This window comes from Hippichthys cyanospilos, chromosome 4 (assembly GCF_059441005.1).
Source record: "Hippichthys cyanospilos isolate Australia breed blue-spotted pipefish chromosome 4, RoL_Hcya_1.0, whole genome shotgun sequence".
Classification (NCBI taxonomy): Eukaryota; Metazoa; Chordata; class Actinopteri; order Syngnathiformes; family Syngnathidae; genus Hippichthys; species Hippichthys cyanospilos.
Genome location: NC_142372.1, coordinates 14650459 through 14677966, shown reverse-complemented (window position 1 = coordinate 14677966; position 27508 = coordinate 14650459). Strand labels below are relative to the sequence as shown.

The following is a 27508-nucleotide window of genomic DNA, read 5'->3' as shown; positions in this document are numbered from 1 at the left end:
CTTCCGTTCTTGACTCGCTATGTAATTACACCGCCACCATGTCCGAGGAAACGTTCACATTTCTTTTAAATTTCGGGTATCAAGCCGGAGTTGGGGAGAATAGATTTTGCACTTAGTCGCCAGGTAACCAGCAATTTTCATTCTGTTGAAAATGGTCAAAATGAGTGTTTGGGGGCACAAGACGAGACAATCAACGTTGTAGTAGAGAATTCACTCGCAGGCGGAAATGTTATGAGTAGAGGTTTTCCTAAGGGATCGATTTAATAGGACGAACAAGTATTACTGTGTGTGCTCTCTTGACATGTCTTTTGCTTTGTTGGCTCTCCAGTTCATTTTGATGCCAGTAAAAACCTGCTTTTGGCTTCTTCATTCACTTCACCTCTGACTCTCACTCCTAATTGCTACATTCGTTTTTTTGTTGTTTTTGCGATGTGGTAGTCGGCTTTTGAATGACGTCATTACGGGGGCGCAACAGACACATCTTCTTGGTTCAAAATGTTGGTCCCAAGAACCTCTTAGGTCTTCACAAATTAAATCACCAATGTGTTAAAGGGATTATTTCATCCTTTATAGGCATACTGTATATCTAACTGTGTAAAGTTTAATATAGGTCCTTTAAAATAATGTCAATATCATTTCGGCACCAATAATTGGTATCGTTTTTCAACCATCCCTACTATTGAAGACAAAAATCAAACCAGTAGAAGGACGTTAAGATGGGTATCAAGGAATACTGAATAAATACTGAAACGACTTTCCATAACTGAAATTGTGGTGGTTGACTCTGACACTTGAATCATGCAAGACTCACAAGAGCATTAGCAGCTAATGGGGGAGACCATTCCTCGTTTGCCTCCAACCAACTCTTGAATCTTTATTACTCCACTGGAGAACATTTGCATCATGTACATATTTACATCTAATAAAGTTGAAGCATAAAGTGGCTCCCCCCCAACTCTGCTGTTTGGAACAAGCGTGTCTGTACATTTCGCATAGACAAGCTGCCAGTCATTGTTCAATCCCTGGGATTGTAAAGCACAAAACAACAAAAGTCACGTGAAATCTTTTCATATCAATCTATGTATAGTAGATGATCTCTGGTATCTGTCCGTCTTCCACCGAGGTACCGTTATTGTTCCCGGGGGATTTGAAAAAGACAAATGTTGTCTTAGTCCCTGTTGCTGACTCCTGGGTGATTTTCTTCAACCCCTTGGTGCCATAGTGGGAGTCCGGTCCCTTAATAGAAAATGAGAAAACAAGATGACTCCTCACGGGCTGTTTTCGAGTTGATATCTGAAATCCGTCTCACCTTTAATGTGGCGCACGCAGTGTAACTGACGTTGGGGAGGATTTCCACAGGCTCCGTGAACATTACTCTGAAGGTGTTGGATGTGCCATCGCAACTGAAACCCGTGTCGTTCTGGCCCACAGTGAGGTGTTTGTCACTTTCCATTATCTAGAAAAGCAAAATATACCGCCAAAATGTGCTTTTCAGCAAATATTCAGGGCAAAATAAGCAAAGCGGGGAAGTTCTGGAAATAATACCAATTTGAAAGCTTTTATCAGAAATCAACAAGCAATTGTTCATTGACATGACATTTTCACCTAAGCATAGACTTCACTATTACAGTACTATACAGTACAGTATTATAATAGTGAAGTCTAGGACCTTAGTTGTTTGTAATCTCAAGTTGCACCCTTAAACACCACACTTCTTTTATGCAATAAAGAGATGGGCATTTACAACTGTTTTTTTTTCATGTATTGAATAACCTACGGCAAAACTGAGTGTACTAGATTATAGTTTGTTGAGACAGATACCACTAGTTTGTGGAGAATATGGTTTAATGGTTTAAAACATTTAAATTGTGAACTGGGTTCAGACAACATTCAAACTAAAGCTAAGAAACAAACCTGTGACATTTAATTAGCATTAACTCAGCGAGAACACATTTGACATTTTATAACATCATAGTTTGCTGGGCTCGTTTATGACTGGCGAAGCGTTCCGTATGGTGTTATTTTGAGCATGCCACTACGTAATGCATACATTTCATACTGAAAATTCTCGCGCCCATAACAACGGAAAGCCTCCAGACTGTAGGGAAGTGTCACATTGTCAATAACGATACTCCGGCTGCAACTCGTGCCATGCCAATATGACATCACATGTTAAAAATACTCCAGCAGTTACCTGTATGTTGACCTGGTAGTCCGTGTGTCCGTGGATAGAACCATACAGTCCAAAACCAACTATGGATATTCGTCTACTGACATTGAATCTACATAAAGAGACATTGAGAAATACAGTTGTCTGTACATGGATCAAGTTGGCATTTATTAGGCCAATCAAGTTGTCATCTCACCTGATTCTGTCACTGGTACCGCTGTAGCCCCATCGACTCTCGACGTGCTGAAATCTATTAATGCTGTATTCTTCTCCACGGAGGCAGCAGCGGGACCTGTCATTGTTGCTGGGCCGTGGTTTGGGGTTTGCTGTCAAGTGTAAAAAAAACAGATTTCACATCTCCTGATTGAACACATTTTCAGACTGGGCACATGTTGTACAGCAAAGAATATCAGACTGGTTTCTGTGTGACAGTGGAGACACTTCAGGGACATGTTCAATCAGTATTGAAATACTTTTAGATTGGGCATTAGCTCTTCAATCTAAATGACAAAAAAAAGGCAGCATGTACACCTAGCTACTGCATAAAATCTTATTACTAGCGCAATAGATTTGCATTTAATTTTTAACATTTATTTTTGCTTTGTGAACTTTATTTACAAAATTTTTCATTTAAGTTCCGTGTGCAATATATTTTATTAGATCGATTAGGGGCGTTACGTTTTTTTTTTTTTTTTAAACACATCTTCTTTTATATCATATTAGATTGCATATGTGTGCGCAAAACAGCGGCTAGCGAGTACGTGCTTATCTTACCTGTAGGAAACGTCTCCACATTCACAAGAGGGAAGCGGATGAGCGGTAGGGCTTTTCCAAGCACCTTCTGTTTGTTCTCTGAGGTCGCCGGAAGCTGCTGTCTGCTACACTCAGCTTCGGCCCAGTGTACCACAGCCCCAAAGAGACGGTTCTCCCTGATGTTCAACGTGTCTCTTTCAAGGACTGCACACAGAGTGTCTAGTGCACACAAAGTCACCATTAAGTCAGCCAAGAACGAGCAAGAGTTATGGAAATGTTAATTTGGTAGAAGGCTCATTTACCGAGGTCAATATCAGTGAAACCGTCTGCATTTACTGCCTCTGCGGTGCTTTTGTCTATGGTGTCCAAACAGAGGTTGGCAATCTGGGTGTCGTCAAATAACCTTGCCTGTAAATACAAAAATATCATCCAATAAAACAATGATCCTGCTTTTGATGATTTGCCATTCGGTTTTTCTCGCATTCAAGAAAAATTAAGAAGACTAAAAGCAACCATCAATATATGCATGCTTAGATAAGAGTTCGGTTTGTAATAGCAGCTGGAGCAGACTTGGTAAACAATACATGGCAGATGACATGTTTTATGGCAGCTTGTTTTAGTATTGATGGTGTAATTAAGTCAAACTGGTTTAGTTCCCTTCCCACTGCAGCGATTTTTGTCAGCAGTTGGGGCCGGCGTTCCCGGGAACCATGGTGGTGCAATGACAATTGACTGTAGTTTGGTGCTCGGATTTAGGAGTGGTAAAAAAATGCAGAGGAAACATTGCACCGAGTGAGGTTGTGCGTGTGACTGCTTGTCTGTCTTTGTGATGAACTGTCCAAGGTCTTCTCCACCTCTTTCCCAACTCAGATGGGATATACATATTCCAGCACCTCATGGCCTTGAACGAGATGAGCCAGATAGAAAATTGGATATTTGATGGATGTCACATCTAACTTTCAACACCCAAAGGCCTTAATACATGCCATCATAATGTTGGTAAGGAAAATATACTTTTTGCTCGGTCACGGGACGATAACATTCGGAAGGTGAAGGCATGAACCTGTGTGAGGAACATGAAGGCGTTGTCTGCTTTCAGGTGCTTGCTGACAAACTCCACACAGTAATTGGCCAGAGCAGGGACAGCGTATTTCTTGGCTATGTTCAGAGTGGACATCACAGTTCCTGGCCCAATATGTACGTCATCTGAATACAAGAACCTGTGCAACAGATAGAACAGAGAGAACTTTGCAGTGATAAATGTGCACAAATATCTCACTCATATTAGTGCTATAGCTGTCAAATATTTGTAGAATCAATTAGAATTAAGTATTCTACCAATGTCTATTCTACCAAGGTCAAGGTTATTCAAAACCTTTCTATATCTGAAGTTTATTTGCATGTCTTCAGGAAGGAAACAAGGACAGCCTGGCTAGAAGACAGGTGTTTGACAGCAGTAATAAAGGCCATTGATTACAGAGTGGAAACACAAGCACTAAACACAAACGTGACCTATGACACCATTTACAAAGCTTTCCTTTCATCTGATCACAGGCCCATTAAAACCAGTCACAGGTGGACCCAGAGTAAAAACTTGAAAGTCCACTCTGATCACATACCCATGAGAACTCATGAACAATGCGCAACTTCATTCATCCCAAAGTTGTAAACGAAAGGATAGAGTTTGAACCGAAAATTGCCAGTAAATGTTTGCAGTAAATGTTTGTCAGGCATGGCATCCATCTTGTTTACTTATTCGGTGTTCACCCAGTTGCTTATTTCGAATTGTGGCTGGAGCCAGTCTCAGCTACAGCAAATCTAGGCGAGAGGTGGAGTAGGGCTACAACTTCGAAATGGTTGCCAGCCAATCACAGGGCACATGTCGACAAACAACCACACAGCATTGCTTGCTAAATTCGGGGTCCCTACTCATTTGGAATTTCAAAATTCCATAATTTTCTATACCCTAATTTCCAGACTTCACAAAAAAAATTCACAAAGAATGATGCTACATATGCTACATGCACTTTAATTATTCTTAATATATCTATTTTTGATGCTACATATGCTACATGCACTTTAATTATTCTTAATATATCTATTTTAACACATGATCAATTCAGTGCTAAACGTTTTCGGCCATATGTCTGAACATATAACTAACCAAACAAACACACTGAATTATCTGCAATTCCTTGTGTAGATAAATAAAATTGAACTACACCTAGGTTACATTCAGTAATTTTATTTGTTCCATGCTAACCACCTATATGGACCTTCATCATCAAATCCTGAAAAGTAAAAACCTCTTGAGACTAAATGTGAACACAGAATTTTAATACAGAGCAAACATTTTGGCAACTTCATAGGCAGGAGGTTTTCCGAGATGTTTGCTCTCAAACAAACTGTGCTTAACCTGGCATAAATCATTATCTAAATTGTTTAAATGGTTTAGGAAACATATATTTGTTCATTATTTTACCTTCCCCTTTTTTAGCCTGGAAAGGTATGTCCATACTTGCGTACAAACTCTTATCAACTGCATTTCATTGTCGAAGTAGTTAGTAATGACACTGACTAAATCTAGTCTATGGCACCGCATGTCAGGTGTCCATCTGAACACTAGATGGCAATATTTTGCGTTTCTTTAAGAGAGGAAAGTACAGGTAAAATGTATTTCTACTTTTGTACTTAAATTTGTATTTGATTGGGTTGAACATGAACACTTGTATACTAGGTCTATATCTAAAAATTACGTTTGCGTTAAAATTCTCCCTCAATAAAAACTCTGAAGTAATTTAAGGTGTTTTTTGTGTCAGCTTTCAACAAATTCTAGGTTGCCCGAAATTGGGAGGCGACTACTTGATTGGCACATCAGTTGGACATGTCACTAAAGGCAGGAGGCAAGCGTTGTAATGTCCCTAGTATGATTTGTAATATTCAATTGACATCTAAGACTGTGAGCAATTGCTACCCAATTTCATGCGTACATTTTTACTCTTGTCCACTTCGACCTGTGAAAAATATAAAAATAATCGACACAGTATTTGGGATTAATTTGATAGTAAATGTAAACTCTAATCAGGATAAAATATTAGGTGACAAAATCAAATATAATGTGGGGAATTGGGAGAAATTCTGAGAAATTTTATATATTTTAGTATTTGTCCGAGTGCCAGTCTATTTCCCCCCCTTATTTTCAACCCCCATATCAGAGGGGTTGACTTGTAACTGCTGAACTTAAAACAGACCAAGTTTTTTCCACATATCTGTGTTTGAGTAACATTAATTCAAATGTGAAGTAATATCATGTTGCCTACAAGGCTTAAAATGATTTTATATACCTCCAATTTAATATAGTATACATCCGTTTTAGAGTAATTGCAAAGAACATTGCAATCATGCACTTTCGTCAAACACCGCCTAATTGCCTATTCGTTGTCAACAATGAGGCTGCGTGAATATTTGTTTTCAGAATGAATACATGACTAAATAAATGCAAACTGTAACTGTGATTAGTAGTGTAAACATTTGGGAGTTGTATTTGCTCTCATGTGTTGAGGTTCTGATGGGCATCAGGTTTTCAGATTTAAAATTGAGTCCTCTCACTCTGTGGGAACCAATGGGATGTTTGGGATTCAAAACAAAAAAAATGTGAACTTTTTTTTTTAATCCAAGCCAATGTCATTACTGCAGTCCTATGATAGTGGGGGGGCGAGGCGATGCCATATGAAGTGTAATTGCAATTAGTAAGTAATTGGCAACTTTTTTTTCCCTCAGGAACTTTTATGTACTTGGGTATTATTTTCCTTTTTTCGACTAACCAAAAATTTGTAAAAATGCTGGAAAAAGTAGTGAACATTTATTGAACGTTTATAATATTTTGTTTTTTCATTTTTTTAAGACGATTTTATTTATAGTGGTGTAGCAAGTGGGGACGTGTGAAATGTTTTCTTTTTCTGGGGGTTGGGTGTGTGTGTGTGTGTGTGTGGGGGGGGGGGGGGGGGGGGGCTTGCAAAATTGAGAAGCATTGCATTATTGTGTTATTAATGTGTGATTAATGTGTTGCTTACTACACATTTTGCTTGTTGACATTGTAATAAGGTAGGTGTCAATGCCACCAAACCTTTTTGAAGCACCTTCGGGTGCTGCTAAACACAAAAGGAAAACAGTTCCATGCACACTTCTAAAATAACGAACTTGCTCACATTTTATTTATTAACACACTTTAAACGGACTTATTGTCAGCCAATCACGACTCACCTTTTTTCTGAGTTAAATTGGACTCTTGACAGAACATAATATTAGTACAGTATATAAGATATTTGACCTGACCTCTACAGAGTTCAATGAGATTTCTTTATTTTTTGGAACAGTTGAATGCAAAAGGTTAGAATTAAACAGTAACACTTCCCCCTATCCACTTTTAAGGTATTAACATGTGCCTGGTGATGCTAGAGCTTGATTGAGAGAGGAAGAGTGGGCGCATGAGGGAACGCCCCCACAACGTCGTTCACCACCTGTATCGTCTACCCACCTGAGCAACGAAAGAAACGCTGCTGGTTCGGTGTCGGGCAACTCTATCTCAGCTGAGGTGGTGGCCATCCCCCCGTTGAACATGGCATCGAACACGGCACTGCCAGCGGCCAAAACGAACTTATGGGCCGGGATCCTCTGCGTCTGTCTGCAATTCCCCACGACAAACCTAACGTCACTAAGCAGTTCGTTGTTGAAGAGATAGGCGAAGCGCTCCTTCAGGCAGCTCTTTGTCGCCTGCCAATTGTACACGCCAGGCTCCCGGTGAGCGGCGAGCACCGGCGATGAGGCGGACGGGCCGAGAGCGGCGGTCGGCGCGTTGGTGCGCGAGACGCGAGCTCCGGTCTGAGCCGAGTTGGACTCTTGGACCTCATGGTTTGACGCCGATCCGCCGCCACCACCGGTCGCCATAGTCGCAGAGTTGTTTACAAGTAAAAACCCTGATGGATTTGTTTATGTGGTGGCCATTGCATTACATGTTGATGTCCAGTCACCTGCTATCTTTGGCTAAGCTAACTTCTTTTGCGTCGCGTAGGTAATGACGCTATCACACGGAGACGCCCATAACTTTATTGATACGCACACGATTGACAATAGACATTTTAACGTCATTTTGATTTCAATTTCATTAAAGTTCTCCAGAATAGTACACTAAAAAAAAAGCATATACGTACAGTACAGTGTGTCAGGGGTGCAGTCTAGCGTTTCAAAATACTGTACTAATAATAATATTTTTTTCATAGTTTCACAAATTCTCTTTAATGATAATTATCTGCCATGCTGTTTTCATGCACGTTACACTATCAAAAGATTGAACACTTATTTCATTTGTTTCATGTTCTCTTACTTAAAAAATACTGTGAAAATTCTCTTTCGCCCAGGGGTACTCACTATTGTTGGTCAATGGTCATCCCCATGACCAAAAAATAAAATAAAATAAGTTCACCTCCTACTCGTGCATTCCTTCCAAATAGTGGGGTGGAGGGGTTGGGGGGCGTGTATGACCCCAGAGAAAGGGCTTTGTTTTTGTCATGCAATGTGTTGCACTTGGTTATTTTTTTCCTGTTTTAGACTAAGCTGTAACCCATACAAACAATGGAAAAAATAATGAACAGTTGTTGAAAGTTGATTTATGTTGCTTTTTTTCTTTTTTTAATGTTAAAAAGGATACAGGTTTAGGTATACTTATGCAGTTTTAGAGATAATAATCGTATTTATAATCAGCGCATCGAGTGGCGGTGTGTGAGATGTGTTCTCTTTCCGAGGAGGGGCTTGGCAAAATGTAACTGAGAAGCACTGCACTAGTGCCAGGATACCTGTATGGGGAAATGAGAGCCTCTCAAAAAATGAATTTATATACCGTATAAGCTGTGGTCTAGCCCACCCCTACTCTAGGTTTAAATCTGAACCGCTACCACACCATCTGCTTTAGAGGTGAGCACTCTGGTTCACCAATCAAGAACAATGGCGTACAAAGGCTTGTTGAGGCAACTGCCTGGAAGTGACTATACTATCATTTCCGATCCCCCCAAAAATGGACCTCAAATTGTCGTCATGCGGCCTTGCATGTGAACGTTACATACTGAAATTAAGTTTTAAAAATTTATTTATACTTTAATTTATACTAGATTTAGGTGTACCATATATGGATTTAACTAAATAGCTGTAAGATGACAAATATTCTTATAAATCTGCAAGAAAGTGAGAACACTTCTAAACTTTAACTATTTGGAGCTAAGCATTCAGATTCAATATTTACAGTAAATGTAACATTTAATATTTGAAGTTAAGAGCCTCATCCACACCCCTTCCTACATTTTGCAAACTGGCATGCACAATATGAATCCACTGCTGGGCAGGAGTGTCTGCAATGCGTAGCCAATAATAACATAACAAAAGTGTGTGCATGTGTGTGAGTGTGTGAGAGACAGAAAGAGGGAGAGAGAGAGGTATAGAGCCACCCACTGAACGTCGGCTCAACCATTAACACTTGTGCAAGCACTCTGCAGCTTTTCCATTAATTGATCATGTTCAAATTAAGATTGTTGCCATCCATTGATTAAACATGGATGTTTACTATGGCTGAATGAGTTTTTTTCATCGTCATTATTTTAGGACTAATCAAAAGCTGTCACACAGTCTGCAATGAGTGCTTCTGCAGGGACTGGTGTGTTTGTGCTCTCCTTGATGTCCATTCCCATCTGCTACTTGTTCAACTCTCTCGTCTACAACAACAGGTGAGTGTGAGTGGTTAGTTGTGATCAGACATTGTTTAACTTATTTTCCCGTTGGTTGAATGAGCTCTCTGCTGTGTCTGACCTTCTTAACTTGTTCTTCTTATAGCGCTGAAGCCTTCTTCTTTGCTGGATGTGCAACATTCATCTTTCTGGTCATATCTGCCCGTTTTATACTGAAGAGAAAAGCTCCATTAGACTCTCTTTTCTATGGTGAATACCCAGTGTCAGTTCAACTGTGTCATTCCATAAGTAGTGACATACTCTGTCCAACGCATGATATTCCAACCATGCAAAAAAAATAAAAAAATAAAAAAAATAAAATAAAAAAAAAGCAGTTAACTGACCACTAATTCTGGAATGACTTTCACATTCAAGATTTAAAAGTATGAGTATGGTTGCATCTAAAATGAATGTCTGTGTCTGTTCAGTGTATGCAGTCCATGCCTTCTTAAGTGTGGTGAACCTAATCATCGGACTGGAGCAGGACAACATCATTGATGGATTCGTGACTTTTTACCTCAAAGAGGCAAGCTTGGCGTTCCCCTTGGAATACTCGAGTCCATGTTTTCTATGTCTGTGACTTATAAATAAACCGCTTTCTGCTTTTCCAGGCAGATCCACACATTAATACAGCACACGGGCACATGATGTCATATTGGGATGGCTGTGTGCATTATCTCATGTATCTGCTCATGATTGCGGCAATTACTTGGGGGTAAGCGCTGCAGTGTCCACATTTATTTTTTGACTAATTCAATACCAAAGATAATTTTAAGAGTCCATTCATTCAATCCCAGGTATTTATTTACATATTTTTTTTAAGTGTTTTGCTCAAGGAGTGTCTACAAATGTGTGGTACTCAGTTTGAGAAATATAGTTTTCAATTACTGTAGGTAATAAATTAGCTAAAGTAATCAATTACTTCAAGTTATTGTTTAGGAATGAATTACTTTAAGTGATTGTTTAATAATCAATCTTACTTTAAATTTTTGATTATTTGATTATAAGAGTAATCAATTCTAATATTCTTACTTTAAAGCAATTGATTACCGGTACTTTTGTAATTTTGTTAGTGCTTTAGTACCTAATCAACTTTCAATCATTCACAATTAAGTGCTTTAGATAACTAAAGTTTACTGCAATAAGTACGGTAAGTGATTCCTTAATGAACTTAAGAACTTTAATAATGGATTATTTTAGATACTAACGTCCTAAAGTAATGGATTACCTTAATGTAATGAAGCACTAAAATGATTTATTGCTTTCGTAATTTAGAACCCAAAGTTATAGATTACTTTAGAACTTAATTAGCAAAAGTAATTGACTACTGTAGTGTTTTATTCGTTTTGTACTAGCTTCTTTTTGATCCTTCTTCAGCCAAATACTCGGGAAAAGAAATTAAAAATATAAACAGTTACCTGGTATTGAAAGTCCAGTTGAAATACCTTATACCTTATCTAAATTGTATGGTTTTCAGGGACAACTTCAGAGCTATTGGACTCTACTGGGTAGGGTCTTTTGTTATGCGTTCCATTATCTACCTTCTTGGGAATGCTGTTGGTAAGTAAAGTAAGATATCATCTTTTTTTTTTTTTAAGATCCTCGCACACTTAACCCTAACCCTAGCACAAACCAACGGGTTTTAGGCGAGGCTGGCTTAATAAAATTGTCTTGATTTACTAAAGCAAGAAAATGTTTTTGTATTTTTTATATTTCATCATCCTAATAGCATAATTGCCCAAGTCATACTTAACTTCCTGTTACAATAGCAATTGAAAAAAATGCCAAGGCAGATAATCAGACACTTGAAAAAACAGAACAATAATGTTGCAACAGCATGCGATTGACCAGTTTTTATCAATATCCTTGCTGAAAATCATATTTCTTCTTTCATCTGTAGACTTTGAGGCAACTAGGTCATTTGTTAAAGTTGAAAAAAGCCATAAGAGGTTTTTGGGGAGGGTGGGTTGATGTTTTTCTTAAACATTTAATAGCAACTCTGCTATTAGGCTAAAAATGTTGTGCTATGTTCATATTGGGATTCATACCCTACCTTCACATTTTTAACATTGGTATTTCTACCTGTACACTTATTGGTATATAAATGATGGTTAATTTTTGTTATAAATTCTTCTTCATTTTTTTCTTTTACTTTTTCGTTTTCAGGAAAATATGGAACTGAAATGGGCCTCCTCTTCTTTCTTCACTTGCTATATATCTCAGTGTCTGTTTGGGCTTGTTTTCGTGTCTGCAGTCATCCTTCTACACAAGTTGTTGATGTGACTGTAAGTTAGATGTATATATTTCCTATTCAGCCATATAATACCTTATTTTTGTACACTATCGAACATGTGCTTGGTGTAAAAACTGGCACATCTTCATTTTCATGCTGGAGCAAGGCTGCGGGGTGAAAAATGTGCCACCTGAGACTGAATCTGAATAATGTATTTTCAAATCAGTAAACCAATATCATTGCATTGAAAAACTAAATTTAAATTACATCACTTGAAATATTAGTGTTTTATTTGAACCATCACTGGGAAAATTACTCTTTAATGTACAATTTGAATGAATTTATTTTGGAACTGAGGCCCAATACAATTCTTTCTTGATCCAATTAGCAGAATGCTTCTACAAATTGTGTTTTCTCTTTACTAAATTGTGGTTGAGTTCAGGTATTTATGAATAAAGGAGATGACATATCTCTTTCACTACCAGAACATCCAGGAAGCTCAAAAGATGACATTGTTCCATAGACCTTTGGACCTTTTTTTTATTATCTACCTCTTCCCAGCTATGACTTTCTGTGTCTTCAGAGGACTGGTAAGCAACACAAATAAAATTGGACACAAAAACAGGAGTCTCTCTCCATTGGTCTAATAATTGTTGTAATAGGTTGCCCTGGACTGTTCCAACGCATTGTGTCAGCACTACGTCCAACATTATGAGCCATATGTGAAAGACCCCTCGGCATATCCTAAAATACATGTAAGTATACATAGGAGTTATGATTACTGGTGTCCCAAAAGCCACGATAGCACCAGCTAGAGAGGTTTTTATCCATTGCATGTTTCTCAAAACAGAATCTGTTCTTGACAGACCATGCAGTGGAAGACCTGCTCCTACCATCATTTTACTCGTCTAGACTTTATGTTGTTCAAAAACTTTGAGCGAAAGATTTTGATGATTTTCAACAACACTTTTATCACACTTCAAACCAGCCACTGATTCTATTTTTTGGATTTTTTTTTTTTTTGGTTGCTGAGTTCCTGTGCAGCCTTTTGGAAAGACAGAACATCTTTTTACCAGGCAACAATCTTAGAACTCTTGCTCCAATGGGTAACATGCATAAATAAAATGCAAATCCCAAACTGTCAATGGCGGCATGCCTTTTTGAGTGACCACAGAAATAAAATAGAAAATATTGAGTCTAGTGGCTGTATACTGTACAGTCTTACTCTAGAAGTGTTTGCCATTTTGGATGGGGTAAATCCTATAATTGTTTGTCAGATGCTGGTGAGCATGCTGTACTCAGGCCCATACTACATCATGACTCTCTACAGCTTGCTGGTTCCAGGATGTGAATGGATACTGGACCTGACTCTAGTACATTCAGGTGCAATAGCACAAGTAAGTACGATTTAAAAAGGTATTTTTCTTAGAGAATACTGCTGAATAGAAAACAAGGACTGATCTTATTTATAAGGACGTAAATATGTATTTGGTGGCTTTGTGGAGTAGTAGTTAGCGTGCCTGCCTCACAATTTAAGGTCCAGAGTTCAAATCCACCTTGCTCCGGCTTTCCTGTATTGCATGTTCTCTCCAGGCACTCTGGCTTCCCCCAACACTCCATAAACATGCATGGCAGGTGCATTGGATATATTAATTTTCCTTAGGTGTGATTGGGTGTTTGAATGTTTGTTCATCTCTGTGTGCCCTGCAATTGGCGGGCAATCAGTTCGGGGTGTCTCCTCCCTACTGTTCGAATTCAACTGGGATAAGCACCGGCAAGCCTGTGACCCTTGTGAGGGTTGACTTTTTGAGGTTTCAGTACTTCTATCTAAACACGGAGTGTAAATATGTTACCAAATTTGGAGATAAGGGGTCTAGCCAAACATTGTCTGTAGTATGGTAAAACCCAACACAAATGTAGGTTCAAATAATAAGCATGGCAGCATGAGCCAAACAGAACAAAGCAGCTGTTGTGTTAGAGTTGCAGGCCGACACGTCACTCAGTGGCTGGATGAGGACGGAAGCTGACTTCAGACTAGGAGGAATGATGGTATTGGAGGTATTCCAATAAATGTCAGCTGTTGAAGAAAGCTAAAAATAGGGCTGCTGATGCCCTGACAACCATGGTTGCTATGAGACATGTCCAATGCCCCCCAGCTCCCCTGCTTGGCCAGCCAAAGTTGATTGGACAGCAAAAACAGTTTCCAATAAAGCTATGCTTATAAAAAGGTTAATAGATAATTAACTGGTACATCTTGATTATTGTTAGTGTATAAAAGCTTAATGAAAAATAAATAGTTATAATAGCGGTTCTAAAAATATTAGATGGACATGGCAATGCAGAGGCTTACATCTGATTGAACAATATGTTGGAGTCCGTATGTATCCGAAGCAGTGCAGACAGGAAGGATGCTATTAAGTGAAGACAATACCGTTGGGTAGAATTTGATAGAATTTAATGGAACAAATCCTAGGATTTAAATGCATTCTTCTTTTACGCTAGAATGGCCCACAATAAAATATGCTAAAACATCTAACCCTACTTTTCTGTATTTCCTCCTTCCTTCTTCCACCAGGCCCAGTTCTCTCATATCGGTGCCTCTCTTCACACACGGACACCCTTCTCTTACAGAGTGCCTGTTGACAACCAGCCTGTCTTTTTGCTGGTTAATATCCTATATGCTGTGGTGCCTCAAGCGCTTTGCTACCGTTGCACTACCAGGCCGGCCTTCTTCCTCAAGAGCACGCCAGACAAGAAAATTGCATGAGTGTTGTCTGTTGTGCAGTATTATGTCAATGTTTGGAAAAATTCTTCCACATTCTACTGGCAATATTTTAACCAAGGGATGTCACTTTCCTGGAAGTGTGAAAACTGTTGGTCGTGCCATTTCAAAATATGACATGATGTCACCATCTGGGTAATAATTTCTGCTCCCTAGTGTCTTCTTTCAATGCTTTCCCATTGACGTTAAATGCTTTTGGTGTAAGGATTAAAGGATTGGGCAAAATACTGCATAAGGGTTATAATAACAAGATTGTGTCTTTTTTGAAAACAAGACTCAAAGCCATCTTTCTGCTATTCATTTCGGAAAATCAATTTTGTATTTTTTTTTTCCTCAAAGTATATATGAATTGAGCTGGATAGTGTTTTTTGTACACAATACTTTATCGTTGATAAAACTGGTTTGTTTTTGCTGAACCTTTTATTATAAAGCGTACAGTGATTTACACTTTTCTGAGACCACCATTCGCAAAATAATGCCAGAATTCCTGTAAATGATCAAAATCATTTTATTGCAAAATTAAACGTATTATTAAGCATAGGATTTCTGTTGAATTAATTGTAACTTTTCAGAAAAGCTAGTGAAACATCAATTTGGCTATAAAATGGGAACTCTCATCTTCTCCTCAAAGTGGTAAAACATTCAGAAAGAAACCACCTTTTTATGTCAGAAGGGCAAATACATTTGTCAGGGAAGTGTGCTTTTGGGCGGACAAAGCAAAAGCAGTCATGAATGCACTCGCACACAAAGGCCTCAAAGACTTAGACTGGTGATTGAACTTCAAAATAACCAATATATCACAGTAATGTAAATACTTGCATTCTAAAAAGATAAACACAACATTGTGAAGACTACCCTTTATATACAGTAATTTATTAATTGAATTGCAGTACTTCACATTAGCGTGATTTGAAGTATAGGACATTTAGTTAATTTTATTAATGAATGTTTTTTATTTGGGTTGGGTGTTAAATCGGGTCCCGATAAGTAATTCCATAATTTTGACGTCCATAAATCTACTGTTTATACAGTGCATTCTTAACTTCTTATTGTCAGTCTGGCGCACGAGAAATTACTTAACCGGGTGACCCTACATGATCAGGATCAAGATTCCTGAATTTGTGGCATTCACAACATTTTACTTCTAAATGTTAATTAAAATGTAATGTCGTGATAAACATACTGTTTGTTTTTCTAAATGACTGCATTTCAAACGAAGCAATCAAATTAGATAAAAAAAGATTTTTTTTTTTTCTTTTTTATGAAATTTTGAATACAGTACTGTAATTCTTTGGTATGCGTAACAAACGTTTCTCCGCCACGGAAGCAGTTCTTTGTCACCCCGGAAGTGCTTTCTACTTTCATGCCCAAAACAAAAATACGCGTGTAGGGTCTAGCAAACAGAAGTAATAGCGCTTCCGTCTTAACATTGCGTCAAATTGTAGAGCTTTATGCAACATACTTTGTCTTTTTTTCCTAGTATTAGAGTATCCGGGCTTGTAAACCTCAGCTACAGTATTTAGCTAGTTTGCTATCGTTAGCTGCAATGGCAGCGTCTATTCCTCCAATGAGGTGTGCGCCTCCTCTAAGGTAAGGGTGGTTCTCTAGCTAGTAATAGTATTATAACATGTTCGGCTATGAAATAGAACTGTAATTGTTCCGAGGGACGGTTGTTTATGTTATGACCTGTATTTAATTTTATAAAATTAAACACTGGAATACAGTACTTTTAAACGATATCGAGCGGGTTGGTGTTCTCCAACAACACTAAGACCAGTAAACCGTTCCAAAAGCTTCGACTTCTTTGATACAAACGTCTTTTCTTTCAGTTATCCAGTAATTAAACAGACTAACTTGTTATTTTGCACACAATTTGTTTTGCCATTGATCTGTGTTCATCCACATTATGTGCACAGACATTTTAGACATTTTAATTTATGGATAAGCAATACTGCACAAGTGCACACCTTATTTCAGAAGTTCAGAGTTCAGAAACCTCAATCAGCTAAAAATGCCGCTTTACTCATATCTTGTAGGATCTCTAAGTTATTGGAAGTTATCTTAACAGTGGATTTGACTATTCACAGTCTGTTTTACTCCGAGAGTAACAGAGGAGCACGCCATATAAATCACTGTAAAATAATCAAGCTTCTGTCGTGGAAATACCTACACTGCAAATGCAACCAGTGCTAAACCACACTTGGTGTCTTCCGTTTAATTTAGTTACAAGCAACGCAAGGCTGCCTCCAGAAAAGAAAGAAGAAAGCGGAAACGACAAGCAATCGCTCGAACCAGAGAATGTGGTATGAAACAACTTTTGCTATAATGGATGTCTCATCAAACAGTAAATCAACATCATTCTTTCTGTTGCAGCTGCTCAAAGTCCGTGTGTTGCTGCCACAGAGGAAATGGAGGAAATGGATGATGAAGACAGTACTGTGGAAAATGAAAGGTGGGATACAGATCTGGACTTTGCTTTTGTTATTCTGTTCAACAAAGTCAGCGTGGTCACACAAAGAAGAAGCTTTGACACCAAAATTGTTAGTAAACAGATTTGGGTCAGATGGCATTTTGAGTCATGTCTCACTTTTTTAGGCAACGGCTCCATGAAGAGTGGCTCGAGCGTGAGCGAATTGCACAAGAAGAATTCCGTCTGATGTCTGAGAGGGAGGAGGCTGCGAGGAAACGAAAAGAGGATGAAGAGGTAATGGCGATCGTTCTTTGCTTTCATCAAATAAAATGAGACAGATGGCACCGCACAATTTGGTTCACCATGACAATGTATAATTGGTTCCCATTTCTAATCTTCAACAGGAATCAGTGGTTGAAAATGTTTTTTTTTTGTTGTTTTTTAATTTTGAAATACACGTATTTTGCTTTGATGTATCTTTGTTTTTGTTGCTTCGTCTACAGCGGAAGATGAAGGAGGAGTGGGAGGCTCAACAAAAGAGAGAAGAAGAAGAAGAAAAAAAGAAGCAGCAGGAGAAGCGAGACAGAGAGGTGAAACGAGCCGTGGGAGGATAAAACCAGAGAGAAATATATCCACTTCTACTTGTACTTTTTGATGATAAACATTCAAACATAAAAATCAAACTTTATTGCAAATATACACTTACTACCAGTAACACAATATGCATGTAATGGAATTCGGTGGAAGAGCTGTTTAAAAAAAAAAAAAAAGGCTACAGTGGCAATAATTTTACATTTCTATTTGTCAACTGTCAGCGAAGCATGGCTAAAAACATGGAGTTATTATTGTGTTCTTTGCCTACTTGTTTATAAATCTTTCCTTGACAAAGTGGCACAAGCAGCATCCAACTCCTTAACAAAGATACGATTGTGAAAGTCCTTTACCAGCACCGCCAACTCTCACAGCGAGGACGTATCTTTTAAATCTGTGCTTTAAGTGTCTTTGAAACTTTTCTGCAAAAAGCATTGTGTTATTGAAGTTGAGCATGGCAAAAGTATCGAGCTACTGAAATTTTGAGTTTGTCAGAATTGTTGTGATTATCTGCCCCTGCAAATGTGATCTTAACAACAAGGTACAGATATGCTTCGCCTAATTCACGTTTTCATCTGACATCTCTTTACACCATTTGTAGGAGGCTGTTCAGAAAATGTTGGATGAAGCAGAAAATCAGGTACTGCCCAAGTGTTTGGTGCTTTTTCTTTTGTCCACTCATTCACTGCTGTTGACGGCTATGGATGCCAAAGATCCATTTTTATTGAGCAGGCCAGTGAATGAGTCAATACAATTAACAAATTCCATGCCACAGTTTTGGACTTCAAAGTTCTATTTTGACCTGGCTGTAATTGACAGCTATTCATATCAAAAATCCATTTCAACTCGGCTGGCACTGAATTAGTTAATAATTAGTATCTTGGATGAGTATTGCATATGCTATTTATTTTTTAGTTTCTTGTTGTTTTTCAATGTTTTTGTTGTATGGTAATTTAAATAATGATTCTGAACTGATGCAGTACAAGTACAGTACAGTTCATTCAGTACAAGCCAAATGTTTGGACACATCTTCTCATGCAATTTCTTAAAGTAATAGTGGGCACTATTTTTTTCAAGCTATTTGTTTGGTTTTCGCCATAACATGAATCCTAACAATTGTCCATTACATTTATACATTTTAAACAGTTGTCCAATGGAGTTATTGGCTGTGTATGAATGTGTTCTACACAACACAACTGATGGTTACAACCCCATTGAGAAAGCGAGAACTTCTACCGATTAACCCTGATAATGCACATCAAAGTGAAAACAATTTCAGGTGTCTTCCTCTTGAAGTTCATCGAGAACATTCACGTGTGTGCGAGCCAGTCATCAAAAAAGGCTAGGTATTTGGAGGGAACTTCAATACAAATCATTTTTTCTGTTATTTCACCTTTTTTGGTAAGTATGCAACTTCACGTGTGTTCATTTATAGTTTTGATACCTTCAGTGAGAATCTACAATGTAAATAGTCATGAAAATAAAGAAAACATCAAGTGAGAGGATGTGTCTACACTTTTGGCCTGTACTGTATGTGCTTCGTTATATTCCATTTTTGTATAATTATTGCTGGTCTTTGTAATTACGACAAGGCCCAGGTACAAAATGAACACCTTCAAATGCTAGTTGATGCTCACATTGTTTTCTCAGCCCGCAAAAGGATGTTGGTAATGAGGGAAGAACATGTCCCCTTATATTTGACTTGTTGCTTGTTTTGCAGCTTGCTAATGGAGGACCTTGGATGAATCCTGAGGCTCCGGGAACAGAGACATCAAAAAATTCCCGGACCGAATGGGATGCCGCCAATTGCCCTTTCTTCCTCAAGACTGGATCATGTCGATTTGGAGACAGGTACAATGGCTTAGATTTTTTTTTTTTTTTTTTGGTACTTCAGTAACACTCTTGGCTTTATGGTGGTCCTTTGTGCTCCCCTTCTTTTTTGAAAGCCTGCTAATGCAAATGTATTTTCACTTGCTGTGATTTTAGATGCTCTCGAAAGCACGTTTACCCATTGTCCAGCCCCACTTTGATGATCCGCGCCATGTTCATCACATACGGCATGGAACAGGTTCGACGTGACGACTATGACGGTGATGCATCTCTTGAGCACAGCGAGGAAGACCTGCTCGAGTCCTTTTCTGAATTCTACCATGACGTTCTACCAGAGTTTAGGACTGTTGGCAAGGTGGTCCAGTTTAAGGTAAATGGGTCACATACACCCAAAATATATTGGAAAGTGTTTATTGATTTGAAAATGATAGTGGTTCGACTCAACAATTTTCCATGGTTCATTACCTCAAGGAAAGTGCTATAGTTTGAAGTCTAGTTACAGAGATGTAAAATCTTTGAAAGGTGTTAAAAGCCCTAACATGTTAGAGTGCATCTCAGTAAAATTTGAGTTTTGTGAAAAACTACATTATTTCTGTATATCACTTTCATGTATGTAGATGTACTACACACGGAATGAAATTTGTGTACTTTTCTTTATTTTCATAATTTGGGTGATAAGAACTTGCAACCAAAAACAACAGAATTCAGTATCATAAGAAAAACACCTGATTTTTATTCAATTCTATTTGTTTTCTTTATATGTCATTTATCTATTGTTCACATTATGAATATGCAGCAATTGGCACAGCACTTTATTTCGTGTACCTGTGTACAATGATATTAAAATCATCCTATTCTATTCTAAATTGGAATTTTATGCAATCAAAATGAACAGGAATGAGGTTGGAATTGACTTTTTGATGAGTATTCTTACTGTTTGTGTTCGAATAGCAATGTGACAGGATTTAAAAAAAATGAAAATTTGTCAAAATGTTTTTAAAAAGACAACTTTGACCTGAGTACAACTCGGAAAGAATTTTGTAAATCAGATGAAGGGCTCCTGAAAAAAAATCTTATCTTTTTGTGTGGGTAAAAAAAAAAAAAAAAAAGACCTTTTCGAGTTATGTTTCCATATGCTAGTCAAAAAGCATACGTTTTCATCATTCTCATTTCTTCCATTTTGTCTTCTAGTCAGGGCACCCTCTTCTCTAATTGGCTGATATATTTCAGTTTGAAAAATTCCACCAATCTTTCACGTCAATGGGTCAAAATTAGCATCATGTTACAAACACAAACACTTGTCCTAACTAGCATAGAAGATGAGAAAGATTACTGGTGAGAAAAGCAGTTTGGGCAACAGACTGGATCATGTATGAAAGCAGTCCCCCAGTCCCCCCAGTTTCCCCCAAATTTATTTGTTAAGGGGTATTTGGGAAGGATTACGCAGTGTTCATTCCATATTTTTTTTTCTTCACAAAGATGGCTGTTACTTGTCACGTTGAAATCTATATGAGTTTCACATTTTCCGGTAAGCCGATAAATTACAGTAAACTGACTTTTCTACGATCTAATTTTTGAATGCACCTGTAGATAGGACGAGAACTCAGCCCTGAGCTACACCTGCAAGATACCTTCTGAGACTTTGTAGATGTAGTTAATCATAATATAGGATATCAGGTAACCGGGGCTAATTACATGCTAGTACTTATCATTCCATCATGATGTTGATCTTTGTTTTTAGGTCAGCTGCAACTATGAGCCACACTTGCGAGGGAATGTTTACGTCCAGTTTGAGACGTAAGTATCACTTTTAAAACAATCTTGCATAATAAGCCAGCTGGACTTTGAACAAAAGTTTTCATTTGTTGTCGTCTGACTAGCGAGGAGCAGTGCAGGGAGGCCTTCATCAAATTTAACGGAAGGTGGTACGCCGGCAAGCAACTTCACTGTGAAATGTGTCCAGTGACACGATGGAAGACTGCCATTTGTGGTGAGATGATTTTGAAATTTATTTTGCCGAACAGTGAAAAGTGTTGGAAAAAGCTAGGATTTTTTTTATGTTGAACTTTTCATGGAAATTAAAATGTTTGGAAATACTTACGGAATTTTCAGTTATTTCCAAAAGTCTCCAATCCCAATACTGTCAGCCCATGGAAAGTTAGCTAACATTAGTAGAAATATATATGTATTTATATATTTTTAATACACACCGTTGCAATCTTACAGGTTGTCAAACGTTTTGTGTTTTCCTATTCCTCAGGACTGTTTGACAGAAAGAAGTGCCCCAAAGGGAAACACTGCAATTTCCTTCATGTATTTCGAAACCCCGGCAATGCATTCTGGGAAGCCGACAGGGACCTTCACCTCTCACCGGACCGCAGCATCAAGGGGAGTCACTCTGGGAGATACTCAGAGAGACGGCAAGACAGATCGTGGAGGAGTCACCGGAGCGGAAGTCCACCGAGATCGGAAAGGTCCCACAGCAGACGAGAAGACGACAGACGCCGCGAGAGGAGTCGAGATAGGAGGACGTCCCGGCATCAACGAGATGACAGCAGACGCTCGTTCGGGTCAGAACGTTATAACAGAGGTTGGGACAGGTACCGAAGCGGAAGCAGGGAAAAGTCCAGGAGCAGAAGTCGCGACCGAAAAAGGAGTCGAGAGCGAGACAGAAATCTGAAAAGCCGGAAAAAAACAGAAGAGGAGGAGAGGAATGGAGACCGGGTCGGAGACGAGGAAATAAACAAAGCAAGCAGAGAAAAGAGCAAACCAAAGAGCTCTGATAGTGAACACGAAAAACAAAGCATTCCCCATGAGGACAACAAACGACATCGTCGCCATAAACGCTCGAAAAAGAGCAAAAAGAAAAGTAAGAAGCACAAGAAGCGGAGCTGTTCACCTGAAGCCAGGGAATCATCTCGGGAGTCGGGGGACGAGACAGTTGACGCGGAAACACTTCCAAGTGGAACACAATCACAACTCCTTCAAAGTAAAGATGACTTGAGTGCAAGTCCAAGCACTGAGGCAGAAAAAAGTTCGGTGACACAAGTTGACCAGTCTGAACAAAGCGTGTCTTAGTGTTGTATATCATTGGAAATCTGTACATTTAAGTACATTTTTCATCATTTCAATTGATCTGTCATCATTTTCAACTTATTATGGAATGTTCAAGTCAAAATGGAAAAAAAAAAAGACTACGTTTTCAGTTTGAAGACATTTATTGTTAAATACTGTCAAATATAATCGTCAATAGGATGAATACAAAAGTGGCTTCTTTTTTTGCAGAAATTAAAGAGAAATCAGATTTTCTGACTAAATGCTGTATTTTTTTAGAATAAACACCATATGGTTGCACTTTTCTGTTATCATTTCAGAAACATGACTTGCCCAATTTCTTTTGCATACTGAGAAGTGGAGAACTGACAGCACGTCTTTCATTGGAGTGAAATGAAAAATATACTTGCTTCATGGATCACACAGTAGCAGATCCCTTTTTTGTGTCACATTAGGCTTTCATAGACACTTAAAAAAGTAAAACACAGTTCTTTGGTCATATATGTCTGTTCAAATGTAAACTAAATGATCAATATAAAGAAAATAGAGCTATTTCTATTTGGGTCACTTTGTTCTTTTTTTTTTTTTCTTACGGTAAGTACGACCTGTCATCTCTCCTTTTCCAGAATAAAAATTGTTGAGATTTACAAACATTACACAGAAACAACACATTTTGAACAGAATTCCATTTAAGTACAATATGCATTTCAACTAACTTAGTTAATTGGCAGGTTTGTGTCATCGTTACATGAAACTATGCTTCTGCTTGTCAAGAATGAACCACCAGCAACTCAAAAGCACAAAAAGATGAATACTGTAGTTTGATTTCTTTTTTCAGATGCATCAGAACAACAAGACAGTGGTTGAATAGACACTGTAATTGATACTGAGGTTATGCGCTTGTTGCTACATTGTTGCACAATAGACGACACGACTATGGGAGCTGCTACAGAGACACAAAATTGAACCGCACTTGGCACCACCACAGTCACAGGACGTTACAGAGGAGCACAATTCAGAATAAGCAGACATGTTGAATTACATACATACGGTACGTACATAGAAGTACAACACTGACACAGTAAACAGGAGAGGACAAAGATGTGTCAGCATGTTCTGGCAACGTAACGTCTATGTCAGTCCGATTTCTTCTAAAACACTCCGTGGGGCCTCTGCCTCCTGTAGGTAGAGAAGACACATCAGATGAGCGTCATCCTTTCATAAATCCATTTTAAGTGTTTTGAACAAAAGATAAGGCAGATAAACTGAAGTCTTCTCAACTCCATGCAGCCACTCAGTTCGATGCTAATACAATACTGATGAAAGTTTCTTCAATCGATCAGCATTGACTCATTGTATGGCTGCTCACATGTTGCCTCAACAAATAGGTTCCCCGAGCTATTACAAGTTTGCTTTCATACGGCCGGCAAAACTAAAACACGTTTGGAAACAGGTTTTTTTTTTGGCAGATTAGATTTTTCCTAGCATTACTAGCACTTTAAAGAAGTGATTCTCTACACTTTTCGACGATATACCCCTGTGTTTTTTTTTCCATCCAAGTACCTCCTAAGCAGCGCAAAACATTGTGGTATTAAAATAAATAAATAAAGATAATAAATAAATGAGATAAAAAAAGATAAATAAATAAATAAATAAATAAATAAATAAAGAGCCTAAAACAAAGTGCTATGCCATCCATGTCTGATATATCAAACATTTGTTGTGGTGGCTATGTGGTATATGTATCACCATGTTTTACAGAATGTACAGTGTTCTTACCAGTGTTTCAGTGGCCAAATGTATTTTGTGTTCTTTACCTCCTGTAACAGGTCTGCCTGCTCGATGGCTTTCAGTACATTCTTCTTGGAGGTTTCCTGGGCTTCTCCGCCCAACAGGAATTCATCAAGGATGAAGTAAGCCTTCTCAAAGTTGAAGATGATATCCAGCTCACACACCTACGAAAACATAGGAATTGAAGCAGTGGGTTAGGTATGGATTAAAATTAGCTCTCATATTAAACATTGTGGGAGTGGCATACAATGGGAAACTTACACTGCCAAAATACTTGTCCAACAACTCCACATATCTATGGATGATCTCCAGGGTGATTAACTCGTTGTCCTGATCCTCCACCGCACAGCAAAAATACAGGCTGGCGTACCTACCAGTACCACACATAAACACACACATGATGCAATCTAAAATAAGTTAAGAGTTTGGATGTGGCCACCTTCATATGCTCTGGCATGATGGAAACTGTAATCATCTAACCACCATTTGCACAAGCTGATTTATTTTCAATTGCAAATATGTCAATGCTAAAAAAAAAAGACACATTTTCATTTACCCAGCCAATGTTTAGGCAGATTTCCTGCCTTTGCAAACAGCCAAATATTTTTTCTTGTATAACCAACCAAAATGAGTACATCTCATAGGGACTGTGTCCTGCCGCAAATAGGAAATGCAACTGTGTGCCACAAGGTGGCAGCAAAGTACTACTTTTGTCAAAATCAAGCTCGAAACTCACAGAGACATCTGAAAAATAAACAGTGGTTTGTGTTTTAGGAAAAAACTAAATTTCAAAGAATAAGTAAAACATTTAAATACGTATATGGATGACCAGAATGGTCAAACCTCTGCATTTTTGAGCCAGAGAAAACCCAGGTATTGATCAGTGTGTACACTTTCTCTGTGACATCTTTGTACATGTCGTACTGTGTAGCTGCCTGCATTGTTTTAAGTTTTTGTTGAAATTATAGAAGACAAAAATGTAAACTGCCTTATGCCTTTATATTTCTGTGGCTAGGACACACAGCTCTTATGTGATTGTTCAGGCTTTTTTAACCACCATCCTCCACTGTTCAGCAGAGGGGGTGTTTCTGGCATGCCCAACTCAGCAGAAGGTGAGTAAAAATGGCAAGAACTGCCTGGCAATAGCTGTAGCACAATATGAAAAAAAGTACGTGAGGCTTCTCAATTGTTTTTAACGGCCAAGAATTTCTTTCTTTCTTTTTTTTTTTTCCACTTCATGCTTCTTTAGCAGAATTTCGTTTTTGGTGAATACAAAGTACATCCTAGCACATTGACTTGAAGATGAGTACTGAGGAGAATCAAATACAAATGAAATTGTCTTTCCATTGTGACTGGCTGATGGATATCACAATTGTGGGTATCACCTCTTGTAGACGATCTTCAGGTCCCTCCATTCCAAGAAGCTGCACATTTTGGGCTTCCTTGCAAGGATGGTTTGAACCAGATCTCTGGAAATCTTCTTCCTCTCTTTGTCGGAGAGAGGCACATACCACTTTTGAAGCCGCAGCTTTCCCTGGCGGCTGAACAGCAGCATGAACTGCATCTGAAGGAGTCAGTTTACAAGACAAGTGACGTACTATGAATGAGCAAATATTAATCATGAACAGGTAGGCCTACACAGCCTTAATATTTCACTCATTTTGCCTTGAATGTGAAACCCTCCCCATAAAATTATCCTCAAATTCCCGTGGAAGGTTTTACCTTTGGTATATGTTCTAAATTCAGAATTGCAAATTCTAGTTGAAATTTGTTTAAAGTTTCCAACTTTTAAATTGGGCAGTATTTTGCTCCCTTACCAGAAATCAACTGCGGGTTCGCGCATAATTGATGGATTCAACCATTTGTATCACGCCAAACACATGTGACGCTTCGGTGAAAAGTTTCATTTCGGCTCATGCTTGATTCTGCAGCTAAATGATGGCACGTCAACAAGCAGTATCACTTGTGCCCCTCTCCACGACGCTCACCAAGCCTGAATCTAGTGCACATAAAAGCGCGTTTCTTTACCTTCGGTGTAGTCGTTTGGACGATTGCTGAGGTATCCAAGATCACATGAAACACGCATAAAAAAAGACAAACGAGCTTTAGGAACGTGTCAGGTTAGCTGGCCAGCGTCGCTTCCAGCTAGTCGTTAGCAAAGGATGGTGAGGCAGCAACAAGCTCAGAACTTCACTGATTGGACAGAAAAACCAACTGCGTTGCATTGTGATTGGCTGGCACGTACCGTTATTATCCACGTCACAAGTCTGCCACAGCCCTACCTATCTATCTATCTATCTATCTATCTATCTATCTATCTATCTATCTATCTATCTATCTATCTATCTATCTATCTATCTATCTATCTATCTATCTATCTATCTATCTATCTATCTATCTATCTATATGATATATTTAATTACAATGCAGAATTCCACGTGTTACAAATAATTCTATAGTGTTTTGATTAATGTTTGTGAATCTTTTTAACTACAAAAAATCCCTGCCAGCCGACCTGTAAAAAGTAAGGATTACGACGCGTTGCAGACTCGTTGTCAGAAAACATTTTCTGTGACTCCTCCCATGAAATTTCGTATAATCCATTCACGAAATTGCACTTCTAGTGCAAAACGAGTTTTTTTTACATGCCATTTTACACAGTATGCTCTGAAACTTAAACAACCCTAACATACTAATGTCACTCAAACAATTTTAGCCACCTCGAGGAAGAGATAAAAAAGAGCTTCATGACTCAAGAAGCAATGAAATCAAGCTAATTGCTCTCATTATTGGTTCTCATCTATTGTACACATTTTTAATGTTTTTAATTTTTCCTTTTTTGTCGTAATATTGTATGACTCCAAGTAATACAACCCATTCGCTTATCACAAAAGGGATACGATCACCAACGATTTATTTTTTTTATTTTTTATGTGTTTGTTGTTGATGTTGAGCAAAAAGCCTAAAATTAACTTCAACTCTGATTACGATAAGACTGCAATCACATTTCTGAAACTGAACTAGTAGGAATATTCAAAGAGAATGTTTGTTTTTAAAGGATTTATATATAAAGCAATCTTTTCAAAATGTGTTTCAGGTGTTTGTTTTTTGTTATAAAGAG

General features: G+C 38.3%; 4 protein-coding genes across 5 annotated transcripts; 2 read left to right on the top strand and 2 right to left on the bottom strand.

Moving 5' to 3' along the window:
* Positions 1–818: 818 nt before the first annotated feature.
* Positions 819–7998, bottom strand: LOC148424737 (BTB/POZ domain-containing protein 1-like). Its single transcript, XM_088413870.1, has 8 exons — positions 7461–7998; positions 3987–4143; positions 3226–3331; positions 2945–3142; positions 2367–2496; positions 2195–2282; positions 1310–1456; positions 819–1236 (listed from the first exon to the last, which is right to left on the bottom strand). Exons 1-8 carry the CDS (start codon positions 7868–7870, stop codon positions 1078–1080), a joined length of 1395 nt encoding a protein of 464 aa, XP_088269996.1. The 5' UTR covers positions 7871–7998; the 3' UTR covers positions 819–1077.
* LOC148424736 (transmembrane 6 superfamily member 1-like) lies at positions 7921–15303 on the top strand. Of its 2 annotated transcripts, XM_088413873.1 has the most exons (11): positions 7921–7990; positions 9575–9696; positions 9803–9906; positions 10125–10222; positions 10308–10411; positions 11174–11256; positions 11863–11981; positions 12415–12519; positions 12592–12684; positions 13207–13326; positions 14505–15303. In XM_088413873.1, exons 2-11 carry the CDS (start codon positions 9605–9607, stop codon positions 14694–14696), a joined length of 1110 nt encoding a protein of 369 aa, XP_088269999.1. In that variant the 5' UTR covers positions 7921–7990; positions 9575–9604; the 3' UTR covers positions 14697–15303. The 2 variants fall into 2 exon arrangements, with proteins under 2 accessions (XP_088269999.1, XP_088269998.1); XM_088413872.1 differs by lacking the exon at positions 7921–7990 and having other exon boundaries at positions 9464–9696.
* Positions 15304–16065: 762 nt separating this feature from the next.
* Positions 16066–23148, top strand: zrsr2 (zinc finger (CCCH type), RNA-binding motif and serine/arginine rich 2). The gene is made up of 11 exons (XM_088413502.1): positions 16066–16301; positions 16935–17014; positions 17085–17163; positions 17307–17415; positions 17625–17711; positions 18314–18352; positions 19433–19563; positions 19699–19912; positions 21284–21339; positions 21423–21532; positions 21803–23148. Exons 1-11 carry the CDS (start codon positions 16258–16260, stop codon positions 22618–22620), a joined length of 1767 nt encoding a protein of 588 aa, XP_088269628.1. The 5' UTR covers positions 16066–16257; the 3' UTR covers positions 22621–23148.
* On the bottom strand, positions 22742–26573 carry LOC148424734 (AP-1 complex subunit sigma-2). The gene is made up of 5 exons (XM_088413503.1): positions 26416–26573; positions 25773–25951; positions 24649–24757; positions 24414–24551; positions 22742–23775 (listed from the first exon to the last, which is right to left on the bottom strand). Exons 2-5 carry the CDS (start codon positions 25949–25951, stop codon positions 23728–23730), a joined length of 474 nt encoding a protein of 157 aa, XP_088269629.1. The 5' UTR covers positions 26416–26573; the 3' UTR covers positions 22742–23727.
* Positions 26574–27508: the final 935 nt, after the last annotated feature.

Coding starts and splice junctions, on each gene's coding strand:
- LOC148424737 (XM_088413870.1), bottom strand. CDS start 7,870: ATGGCGACCGGTGGTGGCGGCGGATCGGCGTCAAACCATGAGGTCCAA. Junction 2,497..2,944: donor TGTGGAGACGTTTCCTACAG/GTAAGATAAGCA, acceptor TACACTTGACAG/CAAACCCCAAACCACGGCCC. Junction 1,237..1,309: donor CTGCGTGCGCCACATTAAAG/GTGAGACGGATT, acceptor TTTTCTATTAAG/GGACCGGACTCCCACTATGG.
- LOC148424736 (XM_088413873.1), top strand. CDS start 9,605: ATGAGTGCTTCTGCAGGGACTGGTGTGTTTGTGCTCTCCTTGATGTCC. Junction 9,907..10,124: donor ATTAGACTCTCTTTTCTATG/GTGAATACCCAG, acceptor GTGTCTGTTCAG/TGTATGCAGTCCATGCCTTC. Junction 10,412..11,173: donor ATTGCGGCAATTACTTGGGG/GTAAGCGCTGCA, acceptor TATGGTTTTCAG/GGACAACTTCAGAGCTATTG.
- zrsr2 (XM_088413502.1), top strand. CDS start 16,258: ATGGCAGCGTCTATTCCTCCAATGAGGTGTGCGCCTCCTCTAAG. Junction 19,564..19,698: donor TCATGTCGATTTGGAGACAG/GTACAATGGCTT, acceptor CTGTGATTTTAG/ATGCTCTCGAAAGCACGTTT. Junction 21,533..21,802: donor ATGGAAGACTGCCATTTGTG/GTGAGATGATTT, acceptor CCTATTCCTCAG/GACTGTTTGACAGAAAGAAG.
- LOC148424734 (XM_088413503.1), bottom strand. CDS start 25,951: ATGCAGTTCATGCTGCTGTTCAGCCGCCAGGGAAAGCTGCGGCTTCAA. Junction 24,758..25,772: donor CTGAAGATCGTCTACAAGAG/GTGATACCCACA, acceptor TGGTACTGGTAG/GTACGCCAGCCTGTATTTTT. Junction 23,776..24,413: donor AGGCAGACCTGTTACAGGAG/GTAAAGAACACA, acceptor CTCTACCTACAG/GAGGCAGAGGCCCCACGGAG.